We start from the raw sequence: 21,478 nt of genomic DNA, 5'->3' as shown, positions 1-21,478 counted from the left end.
AGCGAAGAAACGCCGCCAGCGACCACACGGGGGCGCCCGCGCTCGCGTCGTTCTGGCAGTTGTCCAGCAGGGGGCGCTGTCGGCGGCGGCCGCGGAGCCGAGACCGGAAGCCGGAAGCCGAGGCCCTCGCCGGCTCCTCCCACTTCCGCCCGCCGCCGGCCCCTCCCACTTCCGCCGTCGCCGCTGCAGAGCGTCCGAGCCGGCGGCCGCAGCCTGTCCGCCGCCGCCCGCCGCCGCCATGCCGCTGGAGAACCTGGAGGAGGAGGGTCTGCCCAAGAACCCCGACCTGCGCATCGCGCAGCTGCGCTTCCTGCTCAGCCTGCCCGAGCACCGCGGGGACGCGGCCGTGCGCGACGAGCTGATGGCGGCGGTCCGCGACAACAGTGAGGCCCGCGCGCCGCGTCAGCGGCCTGGCGCCGCCGTGGGGGGCTGTCCTGGGGGGCCCGGGCTGCCACCGCGATCGGCGCCCCGGGAGGCGGGAAGTGGGGTTCGAGATTGGCCTCCCAGCCGGGCGTGGTGGGCATGCTTGTCATCCCAGCATCCGGGAGGCCGAGACGGGAGGATCGCGGTTCGCGGACATCCTCGGCTACTTAGCGAGGCCCACTGCAACTCAGCGAGACCCTGTTTCCAAATAAAGAATAAAAAATAGGGCTGGGGGTGGAGCTCGGAGATAAAATGCCCCTGGGTTCCGCCCCCAGACCCACAAAAAAAAAAAAAAAAAATAGGGCTGGAGGTGGAGCTCGGAGGTAGAATGCCCCTTGGTTCAATCCTCAGTCCAGCAAAATAAATTTATTTATTTATTTATTTATTTATAGATAGGCAGGCATGCCCCTTACCTTGCGCCAAGACGCGTTTAGAACCCTGACGGGGGTCAGCAGGCCCAGCTCGCGCTTGTCTCCCCTGCAGACCTCGCCTGGCTGCCTGCGACCTCCCCAAGCCCCTTAGCGCGCCCTGTCCCTCCTTCCTGGGAGCGGGAAGGAGGCCGGTGGCTGACCTGGCCCTGTGTGCGTGGGAAGAGGTGCAGGGAACCAGGGACCAAGCTCACACATCCCCCGCTTGTTGACTGGCAGATATGGCTCCTTATTACGAAGGCCTGTGCAAGTCCCTGGACTGGCAAATGGACATGGAGCTGCTCAACAGAATGAAGAAGGCCAACGAAGAAGAGCTGAAGCGATTGGATGAGATGCTGGAGGACGCGGAGAAGAACCTGGGGGAGAGCGAGATTCGAGACGCCATGATGACCAAGGCGGAGTACCTGTGTCGGATCGGGGACAAGGTGAGGGCCCGCTCCGCCTCTAGAGCTGGGGCTCTTCGAGGTTAATGTGGCATGGTGACGGTTTGCTTGTTTGTTTGTTTGTTTGTTTATTTATTGAAGAGCTGGGGATTGAACCCAGGGGCGGTCTGCCTCTGAGCTACACCCCCAGCCCTGTTTTTTATTTTATTTATTTACTTATTTATTTATTTATTTATTTTGCGGTACTGGGGATGGAACCCAGGGGCATTCTACCTCTGAGCTATACCTCCTAGCCATTTATTTATTTATTTATTTATTTATTTATTTATTTATTTATTTATTTATTTATTTATGGTGGTACTGGGGATTGGTGCCCTTCTACCTCCAGGCTACACTCCCAGACCTGTTTTATATTTTATTTGGAAACAGGGTCTCTGTAAGCCAGCGAGGCAGGCTTCAAAGCTGCACAATCCTCCTGCTTCCGCTTCCCAAGCACGGGGATTACAAGCGTGCGCCACCACACCCGGTTTTATATTTTATTCTTTATATTGAAACAGGGTCTCACTGATTGCGAAGGGCCTCACTAAGTAGCTGGGGCTGGCCGTGAACCACAGTCCTCCTGTCTCCGCCTCCCAAAGGCCGGGGTGACAAGCGTGCGACACCACACTCGGCCTTCTGTTTTTCATTTTTTATTTTGAAACGGTCTCACTAAGTAGCTGAGGCTGGCTGTGAATCTGCAATTCTCCTGTCTGAGCCTCTCGAGTGCTGGGATTACAAACGTGAGCCACCACACCTAGCTAACTTTCATTTTCAAAGGAACTGTGAGCCCGGCTTGGCGCCTGCTCGTAATCCCAGCATTTGGGAGGCTGCGACAGGAAGATCTCAGGTTCATGGCCAGCCTCAGCAACTCAGTGAAGGCTTACTTCAAAATAAAAAATAAAAAAGGTCTAGGGGTGTCGCTCTAAGGTAGAATGCTTCTGACTTCCATCGTTAGTACCACCAAAAAAAAAAAAAATAATAATAATAATAATAAAGTAATTGTGTTTACTGGAACTGGTGAGTCAGCGCAAAGACGAATAAAGAAGTGATCACCTTGCAGTGCCTGCTCCATACAAATGCTGGGTGTGTGCTCTTCGTTAAAAACAGAAGTCCGAACTGGCAGGGGGCCCACGCTTTAATCCCAGTACTTGGGAGGTGGGAGGATCACAGGTTCCCAGCCAGTCTCAGCACCTTGGCCGCTCTACAGTTTAGCGAGACCCTGTTTCAAAAGAAAGGATAAAAAGGGCTTGGGGGTGTAACTCCAGATAGAATCCCTGGGCTCAGCTTCCAGTATCACACACACAAAAAACAGTGAAACGTTGTTATAAGCCAGGTGTGGTAGCGCACACCTATCCTAGGAAGGCATGCCTATCGTGCCAGTATACATCAGAGGCTGAGACAGGAGGAGCACAGGCTTGAGGCCAACACCAGCAACTCAGACCCTGTTACAAAATAAAGAAAATAGCTGGGTGTGCTATGCTTGCAATCCCAGTACTTGGGAGGGAGAGACAGGAGGATCGCGGTTCACGGCTAACCTCAGCTACTTGGTGAGGCCCTGTTTTAAAACAAAGAATAAAAAATAGGGTGGGAGTATAGCTTAGAGGTTTGAAAGCCTCTGGGTTCACCTTCAGTACCAAAGCAGAGCTGTATTACATGCCTCCGAGTGTGTGTGTGCTGGTGTTTCTCGGGGTACAGGTGAGTCTGTGAGAAGAAATTGCTGGAAGAATGAGCGATGTCCTGTGGCCAGTTCTGCATCTCACCCGCCACTCCTGGATCGAACGAAGGTCAACTTAGTTGTGTGATACTGGTTAAGAGGATCCGCTTTGATTTTTTTTTTTTTTTTTTTTTTTTTGGTGGAATCCAGGGGCTTTCTACCTCCGGGCTATACTCCAAGACGTATTTTATATTTTATTTGGAAACAGGGTCTCACTGAGTTGCTGAGAGCCTCACTAAGTAGCTGAGGCTGGCTTTGAACCTGTGCGATCCTCCTGTCTCAGCCTCCCAAGCGCGGGGATTACAAGCGTTGGCCCCTTGGTTTTGTTTTAAAGAGTAACATGTTGCATGTGAGTAAGAAACTTGAAACTTTTAATCCAGGCTTCAGTTTGAACAAGGACAGGCCTGAATTGGTATGGAGGAGTTGTAAGGCAGTGACAGTGACGTTCTAATACTGTATTCCTGCAGTGTATATTAAGTAGCCGTTTTCCAAAAATAACATCCCTTTTTCCCCTATTGACTGTTTCAGGAACCTCTGAGTGTCCTAAATGCCTAGTGGGCTTGGCGCTTTCCCATGGTGCACCACGGGCGTAATCTTTATCACACTTCGTCCGCCGCACGCCTGCGGTGGAGACGCCCAGACAGCTGGTCTCTGTGCCACGATCTCGTTGGTCCTCCTTATTTTCTGATAACAGTAGGATGTCCAAGCTGCCAGTTCTTTTTACTTTCCAAGCCTGGAATTGCCGGTGTCTCCTCGGACCTGTCCCTGGTCCTGATGGGTGGGACGTCCTGACGTCTCAAGAGTTGAGCGCTGGGTGCACCTGTTGCTGTCCTCACGGTCCCTTTTATGACTTTAGGGAGCATAAGTTATAATTACATAGAACAAACAGCCAGGTACGCCTAAAAGCATCCAGTGTGAGCACACGCTCTCACTCACGCTGCTGCCTTCAGAGCAGTAGAGGGGTGTCACTCTGCGGTGCTGTGAGCTGGCGCTGCGTGCTTACACCTTCCACGGAGCTGTCCCAGTGCGATGGAGTTGCCTCTGCATATCCAGTGGTAATCGGATAGTCCACGATGAGTCCCACTGCCTTTAACACGACGAGGAGGAATACTTTACAGTAGTGTACTGTAACCTTTAAAGGTAGAAATCAGGGCCTGGTGGCACACGATTGTCATCCCAGCATTTGGGAGGCTGAGACAGGAGGATCAAATTCGAGGACAGCCTCAGCTACTTAGTGAGGACCTTTGCAACTCAGACCCTGTTTAAAAATAGAGAAGTAATGCCGGGCGTGGTGCCGCACACTTGTCATCCCAGCATTCGGGAGGCTGAGACCGGAGGATCGCGGTTCGCAGACAGCCTCTGCTACTTAGTGAGGCCCTCTGCAACTCAGTGAGACACGGTTTCATAATAAAGAATTAAAAAAAAAATAGGGCAGGGGGTGTAGCTCGGAGGTTGAATGCCCCTGGGTTCCATCCCCAGACCCACAGAAAAATAAAAGAAAATAAAATAGAGAATTAAAAAAAAAAAATAGAGCCAGGGATGTAGCTCGGAGGTCAAATGCCCCTGGGTTCCATCCACAGTACTGCAGAAAACAACAAAAAAAAAAAAAAAAAAAAAGAAAGAAAAAGTAAAAATGAGTATGAGGGAAGGAATCCTCTGCACTGAGCCAGTTATCAGCACTTTCCGGAACTGTTTTTAGTGTGTCAGTGTCTGCCAGGCTCGTCTCCCATTCTCTACTCGTGGAAGGCACAGTGTAGTGACCCCGCGTGCTTACCCGGCTTCGGCACTTACCGCCGTGTGGCCTGGTCCGCTCTGACCTGCCCCCTCCTGAGGAAAGCCCCAGGCAGCCAGAGCTTTGGCGGCCTCTGAACCCCCCTCAGCTGTGGTCTCGCTTTCTCGGCAGGAGGGAGCTCTGACAGCCTTTCGCAAGACATACGACAAGACCGTGGCCCTGGGCCACCGGCTGGACATTGTGTTCTACCTCCTTAGGATCGGCCTGTTCTACATGGACAACGATCTCATCACACGAAACACAGAAAAGGCAAAGAGGTACTCTGTCGGGGACATTCCCTCTAGGTCACGCTGCGTGAGAACTTGAAGACGTGATTAGATTCTTTGCAGCTCTTCCAATTTGGGCAAATGATTGATGTACTTATTGGGAAAAATACTTTCTTTAAATATTCTCTTTGGTTCCATTTTGGTTAAAAGTTGTTTCTCTCTAACAAAAAAAGATGAGGGGACTATACGAGGCATATTTATGGCGAGGGGAGCCATCGTAAAGGCCGTGGTAAAGGGGGCCGCGTTCTGGAGCAGCGTCTGCACGGCGCGCTCCTGGGAGGCTGGGGCGGCCCGTTCCCGGATTGTGACTGTAACTGTTTCCACTGTGCAGCTTAATCGAAGAAGGAGGAGATTGGGACAGGAGAAACCGCCTGAAGGTGTACCAGGGCCTCTACTGTGTGGCCATTCGCGACTTCAAACAGGCGGCCGAGCTCTTCCTGGACACCGTGTCAACCTTCACGTCCTATGAGCTCATGGATTACAAAACCTTTGTGACGTACACCGTCTACGTCAGCATGATCGCCCTGGAGAGGCCAGACCTCCGGGAAAAGGTACCGATCGGGCCCGGGGACCGGGGAGGCCCGGTGCACGTCACCGACGCGGCCCGGAGCCGGCTCACTAGCTTCCGCTTTCCGCACGCAGGTCATTAAGGGCGCGGAGATCCTTGAGGTGCTGCACAGCCTCCCGGCCGTCCGGCAGTACCTCTTTTCGCTGTACGAGTGTCGGTACGCGGTTTTCTTCCAGTCACTAGGTAAGGAGAGGGTTGCTCACTGTGATCCTGCGCAGGTGACCAAAGATGACGCTTCCCGATCTGAGAAATGGTGTGGAGACGCCTGTGGGTCTTTGATCCCCGTGGCTGGTTGGTGTGCGCTGTGCACGCGTTTACAGCAGTGCCCAGTTTACAGTTCAGCAACCAGTGTGTCTTTCTGTACAGGTCAGGAGAGCTTCACCTTCAGCCCTGTTTTAGTTTTATTTTTTTTTCAACAGGGTCTTGTTAGGTTGATGAGAATCTTGCTACTTGCGGAGGCTGTTCTTAAACTTGCGACCCTCCTGTCTCAGCCTCCTGACTCCTGCAGTTACAGGTGTGTGCTGTCATGCCTGGCTCGTTTATATTTTAGAGTGTTGTCTAAAAGAACTGAGAGGTAGCAGGAGGAGGAGCACACTGGGATCCCAGCCACTCGGGAGGCGAGGCGAGGCGGGGGTCTCAAGCCTGGTGCCAGACTGGGGGGCTCAGTAAACCCTCTCTCAAAATGAAAGTAAGCAGGGCCGGGGGCATGGCTCAGTGGTAGCGCACCCCCAGTTCCCATGACTGGGGAGAAACAGAACGGGACAGAGTGCGTTTGGCCTGCAGAGCCTAACCGACCTCCAGTGCCCCTGACCAGGAAGTTGCCCTGACCCTGGATCCAGCCTCGGGTCAGAGGCAAGTGTCAGTGAGCGGCCGCGATGCTGCGTTTTATGGAGGGTTTGGGGCGTCCTGGGCTCTGCGCTTCATGATGGGACCTTGAGCTCGCTCTCTCTGAATGGCTACTCTTTCTGCGGTAGTTGGGCTCTGTGCTGATCGTAAGTCATTTCTAGGGCCTGTAGGTTGGAAACATAAAATACGGACAGTGTTTGTATTTCTTCAGAGCTAGATTCTAGATATGCTACCCACACACATTTGCTTGCTTTTTTTCTTTAACCCCCTTCTGGCGATTTGGTTTCCCTCTGGTGACTATAATTTATTAAGATACTAGAAGAATTAGCTTGCAGTAGAGTGACCAAGGGATTTGTCTCTAATGTTTTTCCTGAAACTTAGATAGTCTTGTGTATGCTGCAGATTGGTAAAGCGTCTGTCAGATGGACCGCCTTTGCACAAACAGGCAGGGAGGACAGCAACTGATGGCAGCGGCCCTGTGCTGGCGTTGGCCGGGCACGCGGCAGTGCTCCCACGGGCACGGGTGTCGGGCACGCCTGCTTTCCTCCAGCGTGAGCTCCTGCACACGGCCGCTGCGTGCGTGCGTGCGCACGGTGCTTTTGCACGCAAGCTCCTGCTGCAGGATTGTTCTCCCTTTTTGTGTCTGGGAACCTCCTGGTCACCAGTCAGCTCAGATACGACCCTTCTTCCCTCAGCCAGAGCAAGCCCTTCGCTTCTCCTCATCCTAGAGCCCTTACATTATGCCTCCTCACGAAAAGAAATGAAGACAGACCACACATCGTGAGATCAGATGGTTTCTCACGTGGACGGGGTTGTGTAGCCATCGACACTAATTCCAAAACATCATCACCACCCCGTAAGGAAACCCGCACCCCCTAGTAGTCAGCCCTCCTCCCCCAGCCGCCACTCATTACTTGCTTTGTGAAAATAACTACAACAGGACCGTCTGTAGGGTCCTGTGTGCGTCGTCTCAGCTCAACGCCGGCACGCCCGTCGTCTGGCGCGCAGCGGTGCCCACCGCAGCTGGGAGGCTCTGCGCCCAAGTGAGCGGCGTGCCTTACGCTCCGCCCAGTTGTGGCCTGCTTTGTATAGGCCAGGAGGGAGGAGCGGTGGGAGCCGGGCAGCGAGGGTGCCGGCCTGTGATCCCAGGGGCTCCAGAGGCCGAGCAGGGCAAGCTCAAGGCCGCGCGGTGCCCCTCACCCGAGTTAGTCACAGCCGATAACGGTCAGGCCGTTGCAGCGGGGGGCTGTTAGTGCCGCAGTCAACACCTGTGAACACCCTTTGTGTGGACTCGGCCTCCGTTTCGTAGGAACACACGTCCAACCCCACCCTCAGGTCTGTACACACTTAGACAAAGTCCTCCTAGGGTAACTGTTTAATAGTCGGGTTCACATCCTTCTAGACCTTTACTCGCTTGTGTACAGTATTAACCGCAGTCCGCCCCGGGGCCTGGGGCCTGCCGCCAGGGCCCTGCCAGCCCTGGGGCGCTGCATCCAGAGGTTTGGGCGCTTCACACATGTACGTGGATCTGGTGCGTGCGCTTTCTATGTAGATGTTTTTGTTTTTGCATTCACAACAACTGGGAGAGCTATTTTACTTTTGAGTTCTGGGGATTAGGCCCGAGGATGCTGCAGGGCAGAGCTCCACTCCTGCCCTCTTGTCCTGAGGCAGGCGCTCACCACGGCGCCAGGCTGCCCGGGGCTTGTGAGCCGGGGCTTCGGCTGTTTCTCTGGCGTGCCAGCATCTGAGGCTCCTGCCCCCCCCCCTTTTCCTGGTCCTTTGGAGGCCAGGGGTGCTTTTGCTGGCTCTGCGCTTTCTGGTTGGGCCGTGGGGCCTCTGGTGCCCCCTGTGCTGGGCGGGCGCTGCCTCCACCATCTGCACGCGAGCCCACGTCAACCAGATCCCTGCCTGCTCTCCGTCCCTACGCACGGGTCCTGCCTGGGCCTTCGCCCCCCTGCGCTGCGGCCTGGCCCTGGCACACAGCGGGCAGGGCGCCTAGCCTCCACCCCACTGCTCCCGGGCTTGCCGCCCTGAGGCCTTCCCGCTCACCCTCTCTCTGCCTCCGCACCCTCGGTTCTGGGCAGTGAGGGCCGCATCTTCGTTCGCGTAGGCTGCGTGTTCCTGTGCGGCACACTTGCCGACGCCGGTGGACGGCGCGCTCTTCGGTGTTTGACTAAAGCACGTTCTCTGGCTGAGGCTGTTAACGATCTGTCATTAACATCGTTTGTATGGAACTTCCCTCTGTGTTTCCAGACGTGGCACGGTCACACTAGGGTTTACCAGCGTCTCTTTCTTGTCTGCCTTACATCTCTTGGGTCGGCGTGTCGTCGGGGCACTGTCTGCCGTTTCTGTTAGCATTGGCTCTGAGCCCAACGCCATCGCAGGAAGCCTGTGGTCCACGCGCGTAGCGGAGCTGTGCGCCCGGACACGGCCGAGGCCGGGCTGCTCTCACGGTGGGGTCGGCTGGCCGGCGCGCACGTGAGATGGCGCAGTCTGGCTGTGGGGCTCACCCTCCACGTGAGCGAGCGGCTCTGATAACGCCCTTCCCCGCAGCCGTCGTGGAGCAGGAGATGAAGAAGGACTGGCTCTTCGCGCCCCATTATCGCTACTACGTGAGGGAGATGCGGATCCTCGCGTACAGCCAGCTGCTGGAGTCCTACAGGTCGCTCACCCTGGGCTACATGGCGGAGGCGTTCGGCGTCGGCGTGGAGTTCATCGACCAGTGAGTCCCCGCAGTGCTGACGTTGCCAGGCTGCCTCTCAGCGTGCGGGTCTGCGGGCCTGACTTGAGGGGGAAGAGACTCCCAGTGTCCCTCGGCCGTCTGAGCTCCCTGCCAGCTCCTGCCAGTGTTTAGGCTGCTAGAGTACTTTTGGTCAAGTTGGTGGTTAAATTTGGGGCTTTTAGCACTTGAGTCCGTGGCCTGACGAGCAGCCATGGGTATGATGTGGGGGTGTCGCTTAGGCCTGTCTTCCTGGGCCTCCCTTGTGTCAGGGCCACGGCGGGTCCCCGCAAGCAGTGGCAGGAGCTGTCGGGCTCCGGCCTACGATCCTGCGTGTGCTCTGGGGCCTGGACGTTGCAGGCCTGCACTGTGCAGGCTCCGTGCGGGCTGTCAGTCAGGGAGCTCGCTGTCCTAGGGTCTTGGGCTTTAACCCCGGGGGCTGCAGGGAGCTCCGGCGGCGTCCCCGAGTCTTGAACAGAGGGCAGGGCCCGGCGAGGCCGGGAGGTGCGGCCAGGCTGCTGCCGTGGGATCCGTGCTCCCCAGACCGCAGGGCCCACTCGGGCTCAGTGACCTCCGCAGCACTTCAGAGCAGTGTCGCACCGGCGCACCCCGGCTCCTGCCAGCCTTCGCGTACGGGTTCGTTTTGAGGTGGAGTTTACTCAGCAATGTGCACGGACGCTTAGTGTGACCCAGGTTCTACTCAATCATTCCCTCATTTTCCTCCTTGGATAGAAAGAAAAGCAGTGCTAGTAATTTTGTTTTTAAAATGATCCTTAACAAAGTAGTGGGCTGGTGTCCCTAAGTGGTCTGCCGCTGGGCTCCGGTCAGGAAGGCCTGGCAGCCCGTGGCTCAGGTCTCCCCACTAGTGGGCGGCGCGGACACACGCGGTGTCTGGAGCCTCACCGTGCAGGGGCTAAAGGCCGCCGTACACCGCACGTGCTGCCCACTTCCTTCCTGTCCGAGACAGGTGTCGGCCTGGTTGGCACCTGGAGACGCCGCGGGGCGCTGGGGATTTGCACAGCCGCCTCCCCGTGCACTCTGTGGATGGGATTCCTCCTTGGAAAATGAACAGGGAGCTGGGCTTGTCATTACACCTTGTCATCCCAGCGCTCAGGAGGCGGAGACAGGAGGATCCGGGTTCACGGACAGCCACAGCTACTTAGTGAGGCCCTCTGCAACTCAGTGAAACCCTGTTTCAAAATAAAGACTAAAAAATAGGGCAGGGGTATAGCTCAGAGGAAGAATGCCCCTGGGTTCCATCCCCAGACCCGCCAAAAAAACCCAAAAAGAAACAGGCCATTATTGGGAAGGGCCGCGCGAGGCCGGCTGCTGTGAGCCTCTCCCAGGTCTCGCGTTTGAGCAGAGCCTTCTCCTCGGTTAGCAGTGCTCCCTCCCAGCTCCTGCGAAGTGCTCCCTATCGTCCTGGAGGCCTGCACTGGGCCATCGCCTGCCGCCCGCGTGTCAGGACGGGCTTCCAGGGCCTGCTCGTTCTGAGATGACCTAGTCCTACCGCGCGCCCGGGACAGCCCAGGAGCGCCGCGTGCGCCACGCGAGGCTCGGCGTTACCTCGAAAGCCGCCGAGTGAGGGGAGCTGAAGCGCAGCTGTGTCCACGAGCTCTCTGCGCTCACGCCGGCTCCTTTCTCGCCCCTAGGGAACTGTCCAGATTCATCGCTGCTGGCCGGCTGCACTGCAAAATAGATAAAGTGAACGAAATAGTGGAGACCAACAGGTACTGTCCACCGTGCCGTTCGTTCTCGGGCCGAGGGGCGTTTCTAAGTGGCCTGAAAACGTAGGCCAGCCCTCGTCGTGGAGTAACGTGACTGGTAAATAATTCACTTTCTTGTATTTATTTATAGACCTGATAGCAAGAACTGGCAGTACCAAGAAACTATCAAGAAAGGAGATCTGCTACTAAACCGAGTTCAGAAACTTTCCAGAGTCATTAATATGTGAAACCACTCACAGGAGTGCCTTCAGAGACAGCTGCTTGGGGTTTTTACAGCTCACTATGTGCCCAGTCCCGCTTATAAAATAAATACTTGATGGCTGTGTCTTTCACTGTCTCTGAAGCTTGCCTTTCTGTAGGGATGGGGCTGGGACTGTTCATAACGCTACCGAGGACTCATTGGCGAGGAGCGCTCCGCTGGTGAACGCTGCGGGGCTCATGGTGTAGCTCCTGGTGGCCGCCTCAGTGAACAGTGACAGTGACAGTCTCCTGATTCCAGAAAGAAGAGTCCTGTCCCTGCCGCAGACCAGACCAACAGCGCCACCTGCGTGCGTGCGTGCGTGCGAGACGGAAGACAGCAAGCCTAATAGCTTTTTTCAGGAACAAGTGGCAGGAAGATAGGCCATTCCCCTCTATAAAACTGGCTTAGCATAGATTCCAGAACATAACTCAGCAGATTTCAAAGACTCCGGTACACTTATTGGCAACCTCCCCCCGATAAAGAAACAGGACAGGACCACGGTAACAGCGCAGGGAGCCAGAGTCGCGCTGTGTCTCCCAGTCCCAAGCTCTGAGTCGGACAGGGACAGCGGCAGAGAAGGGAAGTCAGCTGGAGTGGCGCTGGGAGGCGGCATCATGGAGGGCAAGGATCACCCATCGTCCAGGATCATCGCTGCCAGCTAGAGTGGCACTGGGAGACGGCATCATGGAGGGCGGCCTGGGCAGCACACGGAGGCCCTGAGACCTAGCGAGACCCGACCTTAGCAACAACAAAGGGCCGGACGCGGCTCAGGTAGAGTGACTCTGGGCTCGGCACCACTGGCCCCCGCCACACACACAGAACCGCGAGTTCGAGGCCAGCCTGGGCAGCTTGGCCAGATGAAGGGCTGGGATGGAGCTCAGTGTCAGGTGCTGGCGTGGGGCACAAGGTGCTGCGGTGAGATCAGCTAGTGGACTGTTTTCTGGCTGAGACGCTGCAGTCCATGCTGGAGGGAAACAGGTGCTCTGGAGAAGCCCTTCCCTCCAGTGGCGTGCCCGTGGCCCAGAGCATCGCCAGCGCCTACGGCCTTAGCGCAGACTCTCAGCCTTTGTTTTTTTTCTCCCTTCTTGCAAAACTGCTTGGTTCTATTTTCCTTTTACCATTTTAGCCCTCCTAAAATTAGGTGAGGACGGCAGGAGAGGCTGAGAGGAATGTGGGTCCTTCCCAGCGGGAGGGAGGGAGGGAGACCGCCCAGCAGTGCACAAGGACCCACCCGGGACTCACTGCATGAAGCAAGGCACCATGGGTGGTCAGCTGTTCTTTACTTTTTTTTTTTATATTGGGGATGGAACCCAGGGGCATCCTACCTCCCAGCTGTATTTTTTTTTTTTTTTTTTTTTTTGGTGGTACTGGGGTTCCTGGAAGCCCTTCGACCTCCAGGCTACACTCCCAGACCTATTTTTTTATATTTTGAAACAGGGTCTCGTAAGCCAGTGGGGCTGGCTTCGAACCCGCGCGATCCTCCTGTCTCCGCCTCCTAAGCGTGGGGATTACAAGCATGCGCCACCACGCCTGGCTTATTCTTTATTTTGAAACAGGGTCTCCCCAAGTTGCCAAGGGCCTCGCTAAACAGCTGAGGCTGGCCGCGAGACGCGAGCCTCCAGTCTCAGCCTCCCGAATGCTGGGATTACAGTGTGTGCCACCACGCCGGCTCTCAGTGGCCTTTAAGGAAAAGTAATACATCTCGCCGAGGACGGAATCCAAGCGAAGTGGGGCTGCTTCGAGGTGTCCCTGCAGACCCCCCTGCAGACCCCTCTGCGCACCTTGCTGAGCAGTGTCTGTATTTAGGCCTAAGCACATGGAGGTTTTAATCCGAGATTACAGCCTCACTGTCGAGAGTCCCATTAGTTACGAATCTCAGGGGCTGATAAGCCTTGAAGTACCTGTCTGTGGAGGCGGCCGCAGGGCTGGAGCCAGCCAGGGCCAGCCTCAGCACGCAGTGGCTCCGTCACACAGTGGCCTAGCCAGGCTTATCACAAGGCTCGTTTCTGCAAAAACGCTACAAACCAAAGCATACACAACAACATAGTTAAAGACGGCATTAAAGCCAAGCGTGGTTCACGGCCAGCCTCGGCCACTTAGGCCCTCCGCAACTCAGTGAGACCCCGTTTCAAAGTAAAGACTAAAAACTAGGGCCGGGGGTGTTGCTCGTAGGTAGAATGCCCCTGGCTTCCATCCCCAGTACCGCATACAAAAAAATACTGGTGAGTATTTTTAAGTTGAAAATGTAATCTTACTACAATTATCAACTTTGGTCTCAGTCACAGCAACTATCCTAGCATGAAATGGAGTCCCCAGTTTAAACCATCTTGATGGATCTTTTAAAGCAATAATTCTAAGCCCGCCATGGTGGTGCATGGTTGTAATCCCAGTGCTTGGGAGGCCGAGTCAGGAGGATTGCACAAGCTTGAAGCCAGCCTTAGTTACTTAGGCTCTCAGCAACTGAGACCCTGTTTCCAAATAAAATAGGTCTGGGAGTATAGCCTCTGGGTTCCAACTCCAGTACCACAAAAAATAATAATTTTAGTTTCTCTTACCTTACTAGAACTTAATTAAGTCAGCTGTGATGGCTAAATTCATGTCATCCTAGTACTTGGGAGACCATGAGATAGGAGGATCGCAAGTTTGAGGCTAGCCTCAGCAACTTAAAAGACACAACTTTGGCAGACTCTATTTCAAAATGACATGAAAAGGGCTGGAGGTAGAAGCCCCTAAATTCAATCCCTAGTACCTCACACACACATACAGTGGTTATTCATCAAGTTTATCATCCAGTGAGAGAGAAATATCTGAAAGCGACATCAAACCATGGCCCCAATTTCCTGTACTAGCACTCACAACTTTAGATTCATTGCTAATGTGTTAACTAGCAGTGACTCTTAGGAATAACCTGGGGCCAAACAGCTGCTTGAGCTGGGACCTGCAGCCTAAGGTGTGTGTGTGTGGGGGGGGGGGTGTCGGAGAAAGCGCCCTCCAGAGGAGACCCACCGGCACTTAAGTACCCCAGCCTCCTATGAGCTGTCCTTGGTCCTGCTAGCCTGGGTGTACTGTTTTGTTTTTGTTTTGTTTTGTTTTTTGCTGTACTGGGGATGGAACCCAGGGGTGTTCTATCTCTAAGCTCCACCCCCAGCCCTATTTTTTATTCTTTATCTTGAAACAGGGTCTCACTGAGTTGCAAAGGGCCTAAGTAGCTGAGGATGGCCGAGAGCCGCGATCCTCCTGTCTCAGCCTCCCGAATGCTGATATTACAAGCATGCACACCACACCCGGCTTTGTACATGTGATTTTTGAGGACTCGGCTTCTCCTGACCCTGGGTTAGAGGCTGCTCGGCTCTATACAGCGGAGAGGAAGCCCATGTGCTCCTCCGGGCCACCGTCATCTCTGTCCTTAATGCAAAGCCCTCTCTGTGCCTGCCTCCCTGAGCTTCCTCGGTCACAGACCTCCAACTGCCCGCCCCAACGTCACTCCCAACCCCAGCAAGCGAGTGGCTCACCTTCCTCCAACCCGGAGCGTTACGACACAGACTAGCGGAAAGCTACAGGTGACATCCCGGCTCCTGTGACGCCTCCACGCTGCTCCAGCCTCTGCCGCGGCTTCCCAAAGAACCGCAGGCACCTGGACAGATTCCATTCTGAAAATAAAACCTGGAATTAGCCGGGCGTGGTGGCACACGCTTATCATTTCAGCATTCGGGAGGCTGAGACTGGAGGATCGCAGTTCATGGACAACTTCAGCTACTTAGTGAGGCCCTCCGCAACTCAGTGACACCCTGTTTCAAAATAAAGAATAAAAAATAGGGCTGGAGGTGTAGGTCGGAGGTAGAATGCCCCTGGGTTCCATCCCCAGACCCGCCAAAAAAAAAAAAATAATAATAAATAAATAAAATAAAAATGCGGCCTGAGAGTCCTGGATCCAGCATGGCGGCTCCCAGTCACGTGGCCCAGTCCTCACTCTTCATTCTCCCTGCTGAGCTCTTAACCTCCGCCAACCAGTGCCCACTATCCTGGAGAAAGGAGGAAGAGTTACCTAAAGGGCCTACATTTTAGAATCATTAGTAGTAGCAGGATTTTTTTTCCCCCAGTACTGGAGATTGAACCCACCCCAGCCCATTTTATATTTTGAGACAGGGTCTGGCCAAGTTGCTCAGGCTGGCCTCGAACTTGTGATTCCCTGCCACAGACCCCCGAGCCGCCTCTGAGAAGACAGGTGTGTTGCCACGCCTTGTTGGTACTGGGGATGGAACCCGGGGGCATTCGACCTCCGAGCTACACCCCCAGCCTGATTTCTTCTTGTTTTGAAACGGGCTGAGTTGCAAAGGGCCTCACTAAGAAGCTGAGGCTTGCCGGGCGTGGTGGCACACGCTTGTAATCCCCGCGCTTGGGAGGCGGAGACAGGAGGATCGCTCAGGTTCGAAGCCAGCCGTGCTGGCGTAAGAGACCCTGTTTCAAAAATATAAAATAGGTCTGGGAGTGTAGCCCGGAGGAAGAAGGGCTTCCAGGAACCCCAGTACCACCAAAACATAAATAAATAAATAAACAAATAAATAAATAAATAAATAAATAAACCAAGCCTGTCACCCTCCTCCCCTCTGCAGAGGCCGGTCTCTGCGCCTTTAGCAGCACCCTCTTCCCTGGGGTGTCTTCCTGTACTGTCTCCTCTCTCTGGGCTACGGAGGACCGCTTGAGGTTTCTGAGATCCTAGAAATGAAATTGAACGTACACCTGTGCCTCTGTCAGATGACCCACAGCTTCACTGTGTGACTCTTGGGCTTGGGGGAAATCATGATTAAGCCTGAGCCGTGGTGGCGCACGCTTGTCATCCCAGCATTCGGGAGGCTGAGACCAGAGGATCGCGGTTCGTGGACAGCCTCAGCTACTTAGTGAGACCCTTTGCAACTCAGTGAGACCTGGTTTCACAATAAAGAATAAAAAATAGGGCTGGCGGTGTAGCCTGGAGGTAGAGTTTCCTGGGTTCCAGCCCCAGTACTAAAACAAACAAACAAACAAACAAAAAAAAAACCCTCAGCGAGGTATGAGGGTCCTGCCTTCAGAGCGTGTCTCTCCTGCCTGGAGTTGTGGGACCTCAGAAATTAATTGTTACTAAGGTTGGGATCAAAGCCTATGAAGGCCAGCGAGAGAGAGAGTGAGAGAGAGAGAAAGAGAGAGAGGGGAGGAGAGAGAGCACGCGCGTATGTAAAGCGCTTTATCTTAGGGTAATAAGCCAAACAGAACTGTCTTTCTCCCATTCCCAGGACCTCCTTCACCATCTGAAAGTAAATACGACCCCTGGGCTCTACCGCTCAGCCTCCCTGCTGGGCCCTGCAGGGGGGGGGCCTCTGGGTGGAGCCGGCACGCCCCGCCCACCGCCACAGCCCCGCCCACAGGCCCCACTTTCCTGTCACTTAGAGCTCAGGACCACAGAGCCTCCAGCTGCAGTCCCCGGCACCTTCGCGCCCTCTTCCCTTAAGTTCGACATAGGTAGGCCCCCACGGCCTGCTGGTTCGGCCCTGAAAAGATGTCTAGCTCTTCCCTCCTCGCCCCCCAGGTCCCGGCTTCCATCTGCAGACACAACAGCTTTCCCTGGGATCCTTACGAGCGTCTTCATTTTATCCTACGAGCTCACACGTCTTCCAAAGTTGTTGGGGCGCCCTGTGTGACAGAAAGGTTTTATTTTATTTTGTGGTACAACGGATGGAACCCAGAAGCATTCTACCTTTGAGCTCCACCCCCCCAGCCCTGTTTTGTATTATTTTGAAACAGTCTGAGTTGCAAAGGGCCTAAGTAGCTGAGGCTGTCCTTGAACCAGGACCCTCCTGTCTCAGCCTCCCAAGTTCGAGGATTATGAGCGTGCGCCCCCACGCCCGGCTCAGGGAGCTTTGTGATTAAGGGCTTTTGGGACGAATCGAGTCAGCGGACCGCAGACCGCGCGTCCCCTGGAGATCTGAGCGGCTCGCTCTGATCTCCACGGTGGACCTCTGGTCTCTGCAACTTTCAGTGGGGTTCATCTGAGCCCCACCTTCTCGGATCCTGCATCCCCTCGTGCCCAGCACGTTTCATGCAGTGCTATTCCCTCCCTCCTTCGTCCTGCCTGTGGCCCCTCCCTAGAATGACCGTGCCCCATCTTTCTGCTGGTGAAAGCCCCCACGCCAAGACCCCAGATTGCCACCAGACGGCCTCCTGCGACCAGGGCCAGGTCACCTGCAAGGGGATGGAGGGCGACCGGTGCCACAGCTGGGGAGCCTTCTGGAAGGGGACGGGACGGGGGAGGTGTCCACAGCTGGAGCGTCAGGGTTGGGATGCTTGCATGCAGGGGCCGCTGCCGGGCTCGAGCTACACCCCCAGCCCTGTTTTACTTATTTTTGAGGTACTAGGGATAGAATCCAGGGGCATTCTACCACCAAGTCACACCCCCCAGCCCTATTTTATTCTTTTTTTTTTTTTTGGTACTGGGGATGAAACCCAGGGGCATTCTACCCTTGAGATACACCCCAGCCATACAAATTTTTTATTCTTTATTTTGAAACAGGGTCTTACTGAGTTGCAAAGGGCCTAAGTAGCTGAGGCTGGCTTCAAACCTGAGCAATCCTCCTGTCTCGGCCTCCCAAATGCTGGGATTACAAGCGTGCGCCATCACGCCCGGCTTGCTCACCTTATATTAAGCAATAAGAGATTAAAAAAAATTATTACAAGGATTACTTTGGTAAAACTGGCTAGACTTCTGGAGCTGAGAGGTTATGCTGGACACGGAGTAACAATCAAATTCACGTGTATAGCCAGCGACAGAGGGATGGGACGCCAGGTCTGGGTATAAAAACTCTGACCATAGGCTACAGAGCGCTGTACGAGTCGGCGCCATCAGAACACATCTCTCAACCAACGCCACCACCCCCGGGTCCCCTCGGAGGCCTGCGGGGCCAGCGCGCCATCGCTGGCGGGCAGCGTACGCAGCAGTAACTGAGCCCGGGCGCAGCGCTGAGGCGGAGGGAGAGGCGGCCCGGGCCGAGGGTCAGGATCACGAGGCGGAGACGTGGACAAGACTTCATGCAGCCAGCCCGATTTATTGAGAAGTCCTAATTTTATTGCCCGTTTAGTAACATGTTTGTTCCACAAACTAATTTCTCATAAAGCGAAGCACAACTTTTTCTTATAAATAGTATAAATTATTTTATTTACAGAGACTTGTTACAAAACAAATAGACTATATATTTCTTCTCTTTTAAATATCCAAAGTAATTTTTCTGTCCCTTGCCACTGTCCGTGTTCTATACAGCAGCCAACAGAGTCCAGCTGAGATGCTCCTGGTTACGGGCACAAACGATCGCACTTGAGACATCTGACCCAGGAGACTGCTTTCCTAACCAAGCTCGGGAACGCGGGGCGGACGCGCCGAGGCCTGCGCGCCCTCCCGCGGTCTGAAGATGCAGGACGCTCCGCACAGAAATGTAAAAATGACTATTTTCTGCTCAACGATGAGACTTTTAACAGTCGTTTTTCAAAGCCCAACTCTCCCCCGACCCAGGACAGAACGAGAGACATTTTAAGGAATTCCTTGGCAACAGAACTCGCAGAAGACAGCTGCCTTGACAAGTTACGCTTTTCAAATTACACGCTTCTTTTCAGTGTTCTCAAGAGGTACTTCTTTGTGTTATATTTTTGGAATACAAAATAGTTTAAGTCTTCTATTTTAAACTCTGGATTTCATGAGTGACAAAACGGACACATCGCGGAGGTTGCCGGCCGGCGAGGAGACCGGTCGCCTCGGGCCACTGCGCCGTCCCTCGCCAGCTGAATTGCTACCGTGACCAAAGGCCTTAGTTGTAGAATACCTTTTAAAATTACCAGCACTGGTGTTTCTCAACTCCTCCCTAAAACTTCAGAAACAAATATTTAGGTGGAAAAAGCAAAACTCCCAAAAGTTCAACTGAACATTCAAGTCTTTTAAAAGAGAAACTGTCTAAGCTTAAAAACTAGGTTCAGGCACTTTCAGTTTTTTTTTTTTTTTCCATTAGTTTTAAACCACATGGCATACTAGTAACACACACGTGCTCGGCGTCTAGACGCACGCGCACACACGCACGCACTCACGCACTCACACGTAAAACACAAACGAGAGAAAAGCAGTGTGTCACATGGCCCCGTGTAGTCCGCCGGGAACCGGGCAGCCGGGGAGAAGCGATGCCCACGTCAATCACGACTCCACTCCCGAGACGCGGAGAGGGACGGGCTCTCGCAGGACAGGGGCGTCCCTTAGACTGGAAAGGAGGCAGGTCTAGAACTATTGGCTTGGCAGTGAACCACTTCAAATTATAAAAAGGCATTTACTTTATTAATTAATAAATAAATACTAGATGATCTCAATTGTACCAAAACAGGATATCAGAAAAAAAGACCTGTGCAAAAATACATATTTAAATATGTACAATTCATTTTTAACAAAATATGTCTTCTGAAATAGGGATACTTCCATATTTATAATAGAACAAGAAACCCCAAAATAAAGATACAAAAGTAGGTTTTTAATTCTTTGCTCATCATCGCAGCACTTTTTTTTTGTAGGTTAAGAAAACTGCAGAAGTTGTCATGAAATTCTATTGGAAAGAATATAAAAATTATCTTTGTTTTAAATTGATACCAAAGTCTGTCTAGAAACGACCCAACCACTGTAAATTTGGTTTTTGTAAGTTAATTTAGTTCAAAAAAATACTTGTACTCCCGTGTTTTAAATGGTCTCAACTGTTCATCATAATAAAAAGTCGTTGTTGGAGAAAATAAAATATTTGAACAGTCTAAAATTTAATAGCACTGTTTAGAATAGGTCTGGTTTGTGGCAGGCAGAATCCAAAATGGCTAATTTCCTAATCCCGATGTTGTGTGTCACCGGGAGACGTAATGGAATTCAATTAAAATCTCAGTCTAAGAAATCAAACCATCAACACGCGCTAATCTAAGTCTCTACAATATTCTGAATCAATCTGCTGTCGAGGATCCTATTCACATCTTTCGGAACAACATGATCTGCCTATGAATTCCACTGCTAAAAGCAACTTAATTTATAACCATCCAGCCCCCTTGGCTCTGAGGATAAAGTCTACTCACACCCATTGCACTTGTGCCAAGGATCGCGGCACCCTCTCCCCGCGCCTCAAGGGCCCACCCATTCCCTCCTCACTAGCTCTCCTACAGAGTCCTTAAAAACATTTACTGATTGATTGCATAATAAGTGAACAAGATACTGTTCTCCCCTTCCTTAAAAAAAAAAAAAGAATCTGTATTTTACATCAGTTTATAGCTAAAGTCTCTGCATAAAGTCTTTCTCTTCTTACATAATAATTCTGTAGCGATTCACATTATTAGGCTGGTCACCAAGTATTTATTCATTCTACCTGTTGTTGACTTGAAATTCCCTGAAACTCAAGTTTGTAACCCAAGAACCGTCGGGCGGGCGCGCAGATGGCTCTGTCCTCGGAGACTTTACCCTGTGTCCGGCAGGAGGGCTGGCCGGCCGGGCCCTCGGCCTCGCTGTGGCCACGCGCTGAGCTTTCTTTTGGAGTGGCGTGCTACAGAAAACGTCCTGGAGGGCCCGCGACCCTCAGGAAGACGCTGGCATTGCTCCCCAGGAACGAGGGTGTGTTTCTGAGCGCAAGCCCGCTCCCGGGGCGGGGAGGGTCTGCCCCACCCACCTGCACCCAGAGGAACGCGCCGGCAGGCCGTGCCAGGGCGGGCGCCGCACGCATGCACCGTCCCAGTGCAGGGTCCGCAGAGGAAAGCGGGGCAGGCCCTTGGAAGATTTAGGTGCATCCCAACAATTTCACGGTAAAAAGGCAATTCTTAAGAAACAGACTGGGCAGGACAGACTGCTTTAACATGAAAGCCGAGGGACGAGAAAACGCCATCTCTTTGGAAATCTTGGAAAAAGTGTCTCCCCCCCGTCCTGACTACCTCGCCCACCCCCAATTCGGCTGCCCATGACCCAAGCTGGTCTGCATGGTTTCCGTTTAAAACCTCCCGGAACCGCCCTGGCGCCCGGGGTCCTCCAAGGTGCTGGAGAGCGACCTCGAGACAGTGTGAGACGCCAGAGCCGCGAGAGGGCGAGGGGGTCTACAGTAACGCTCTTGCCAGAGCATTCTTTTGCCCGGCCAATCTACTTCAAGAGTGGCTCCATGATATACTGCAAGTTACAAAACAAAACCAGAAACTTCTCACGGATGGGCAGCAGGCCGCCTGGGCGTTGCCGAGCGCCGTCAGCGGAGCCCGATCCCGCGGCTTCCTGGGGGTTCCGGTGGAGGCCAAGGCGGGAGGCAGGGAGGGAGAGGC

At 53.7% G+C, this 21,478-nt stretch overlaps 1 protein-coding gene across 2 annotated transcripts; it reads left to right on the top strand.

The window, feature by feature from the left end:
• Positions 1-238: 238 nt before the first annotated feature.
• PSMD6 (proteasome 26S subunit, non-ATPase 6) lies at positions 239-11,132 on the top strand (the record flags this gene model as incomplete). 2 transcript variants are annotated; one of them, XM_080714974.1, is made up of 8 exons in its annotated part: positions 239-266; positions 1,071-1,276; positions 4,891-5,036; positions 5,377-5,596; positions 5,688-5,796; positions 9,013-9,181; positions 10,831-10,908; positions 11,036-11,132. In XM_080714974.1, 8 exons carry the CDS (start codon positions 239-241, stop codon positions 11,130-11,132), a joined length of 1,053 nt encoding a protein of 350 aa, XP_080571100.1. The 2 variants fall into 2 exon arrangements, with proteins under 2 accessions (XP_080571100.1, XP_080571099.1); XM_080714973.1 differs by having other exon boundaries at positions 239-383.
• Positions 11,133-21,478: the final 10,346 nt, after the last annotated feature.

The sequence above is a fragment of the Muscardinus avellanarius genome (assembly GCF_963383645.1).
Source record: "Muscardinus avellanarius genome assembly, chromosome: 18".
NCBI lineage: Eukaryota > Metazoa > Chordata > Mammalia > Rodentia > Gliridae > Muscardinus > Muscardinus avellanarius.
The sequence above is the reverse complement of the archived record's forward strand: the minus strand, read 5'-3'. Positions and strand labels throughout refer to the sequence as shown.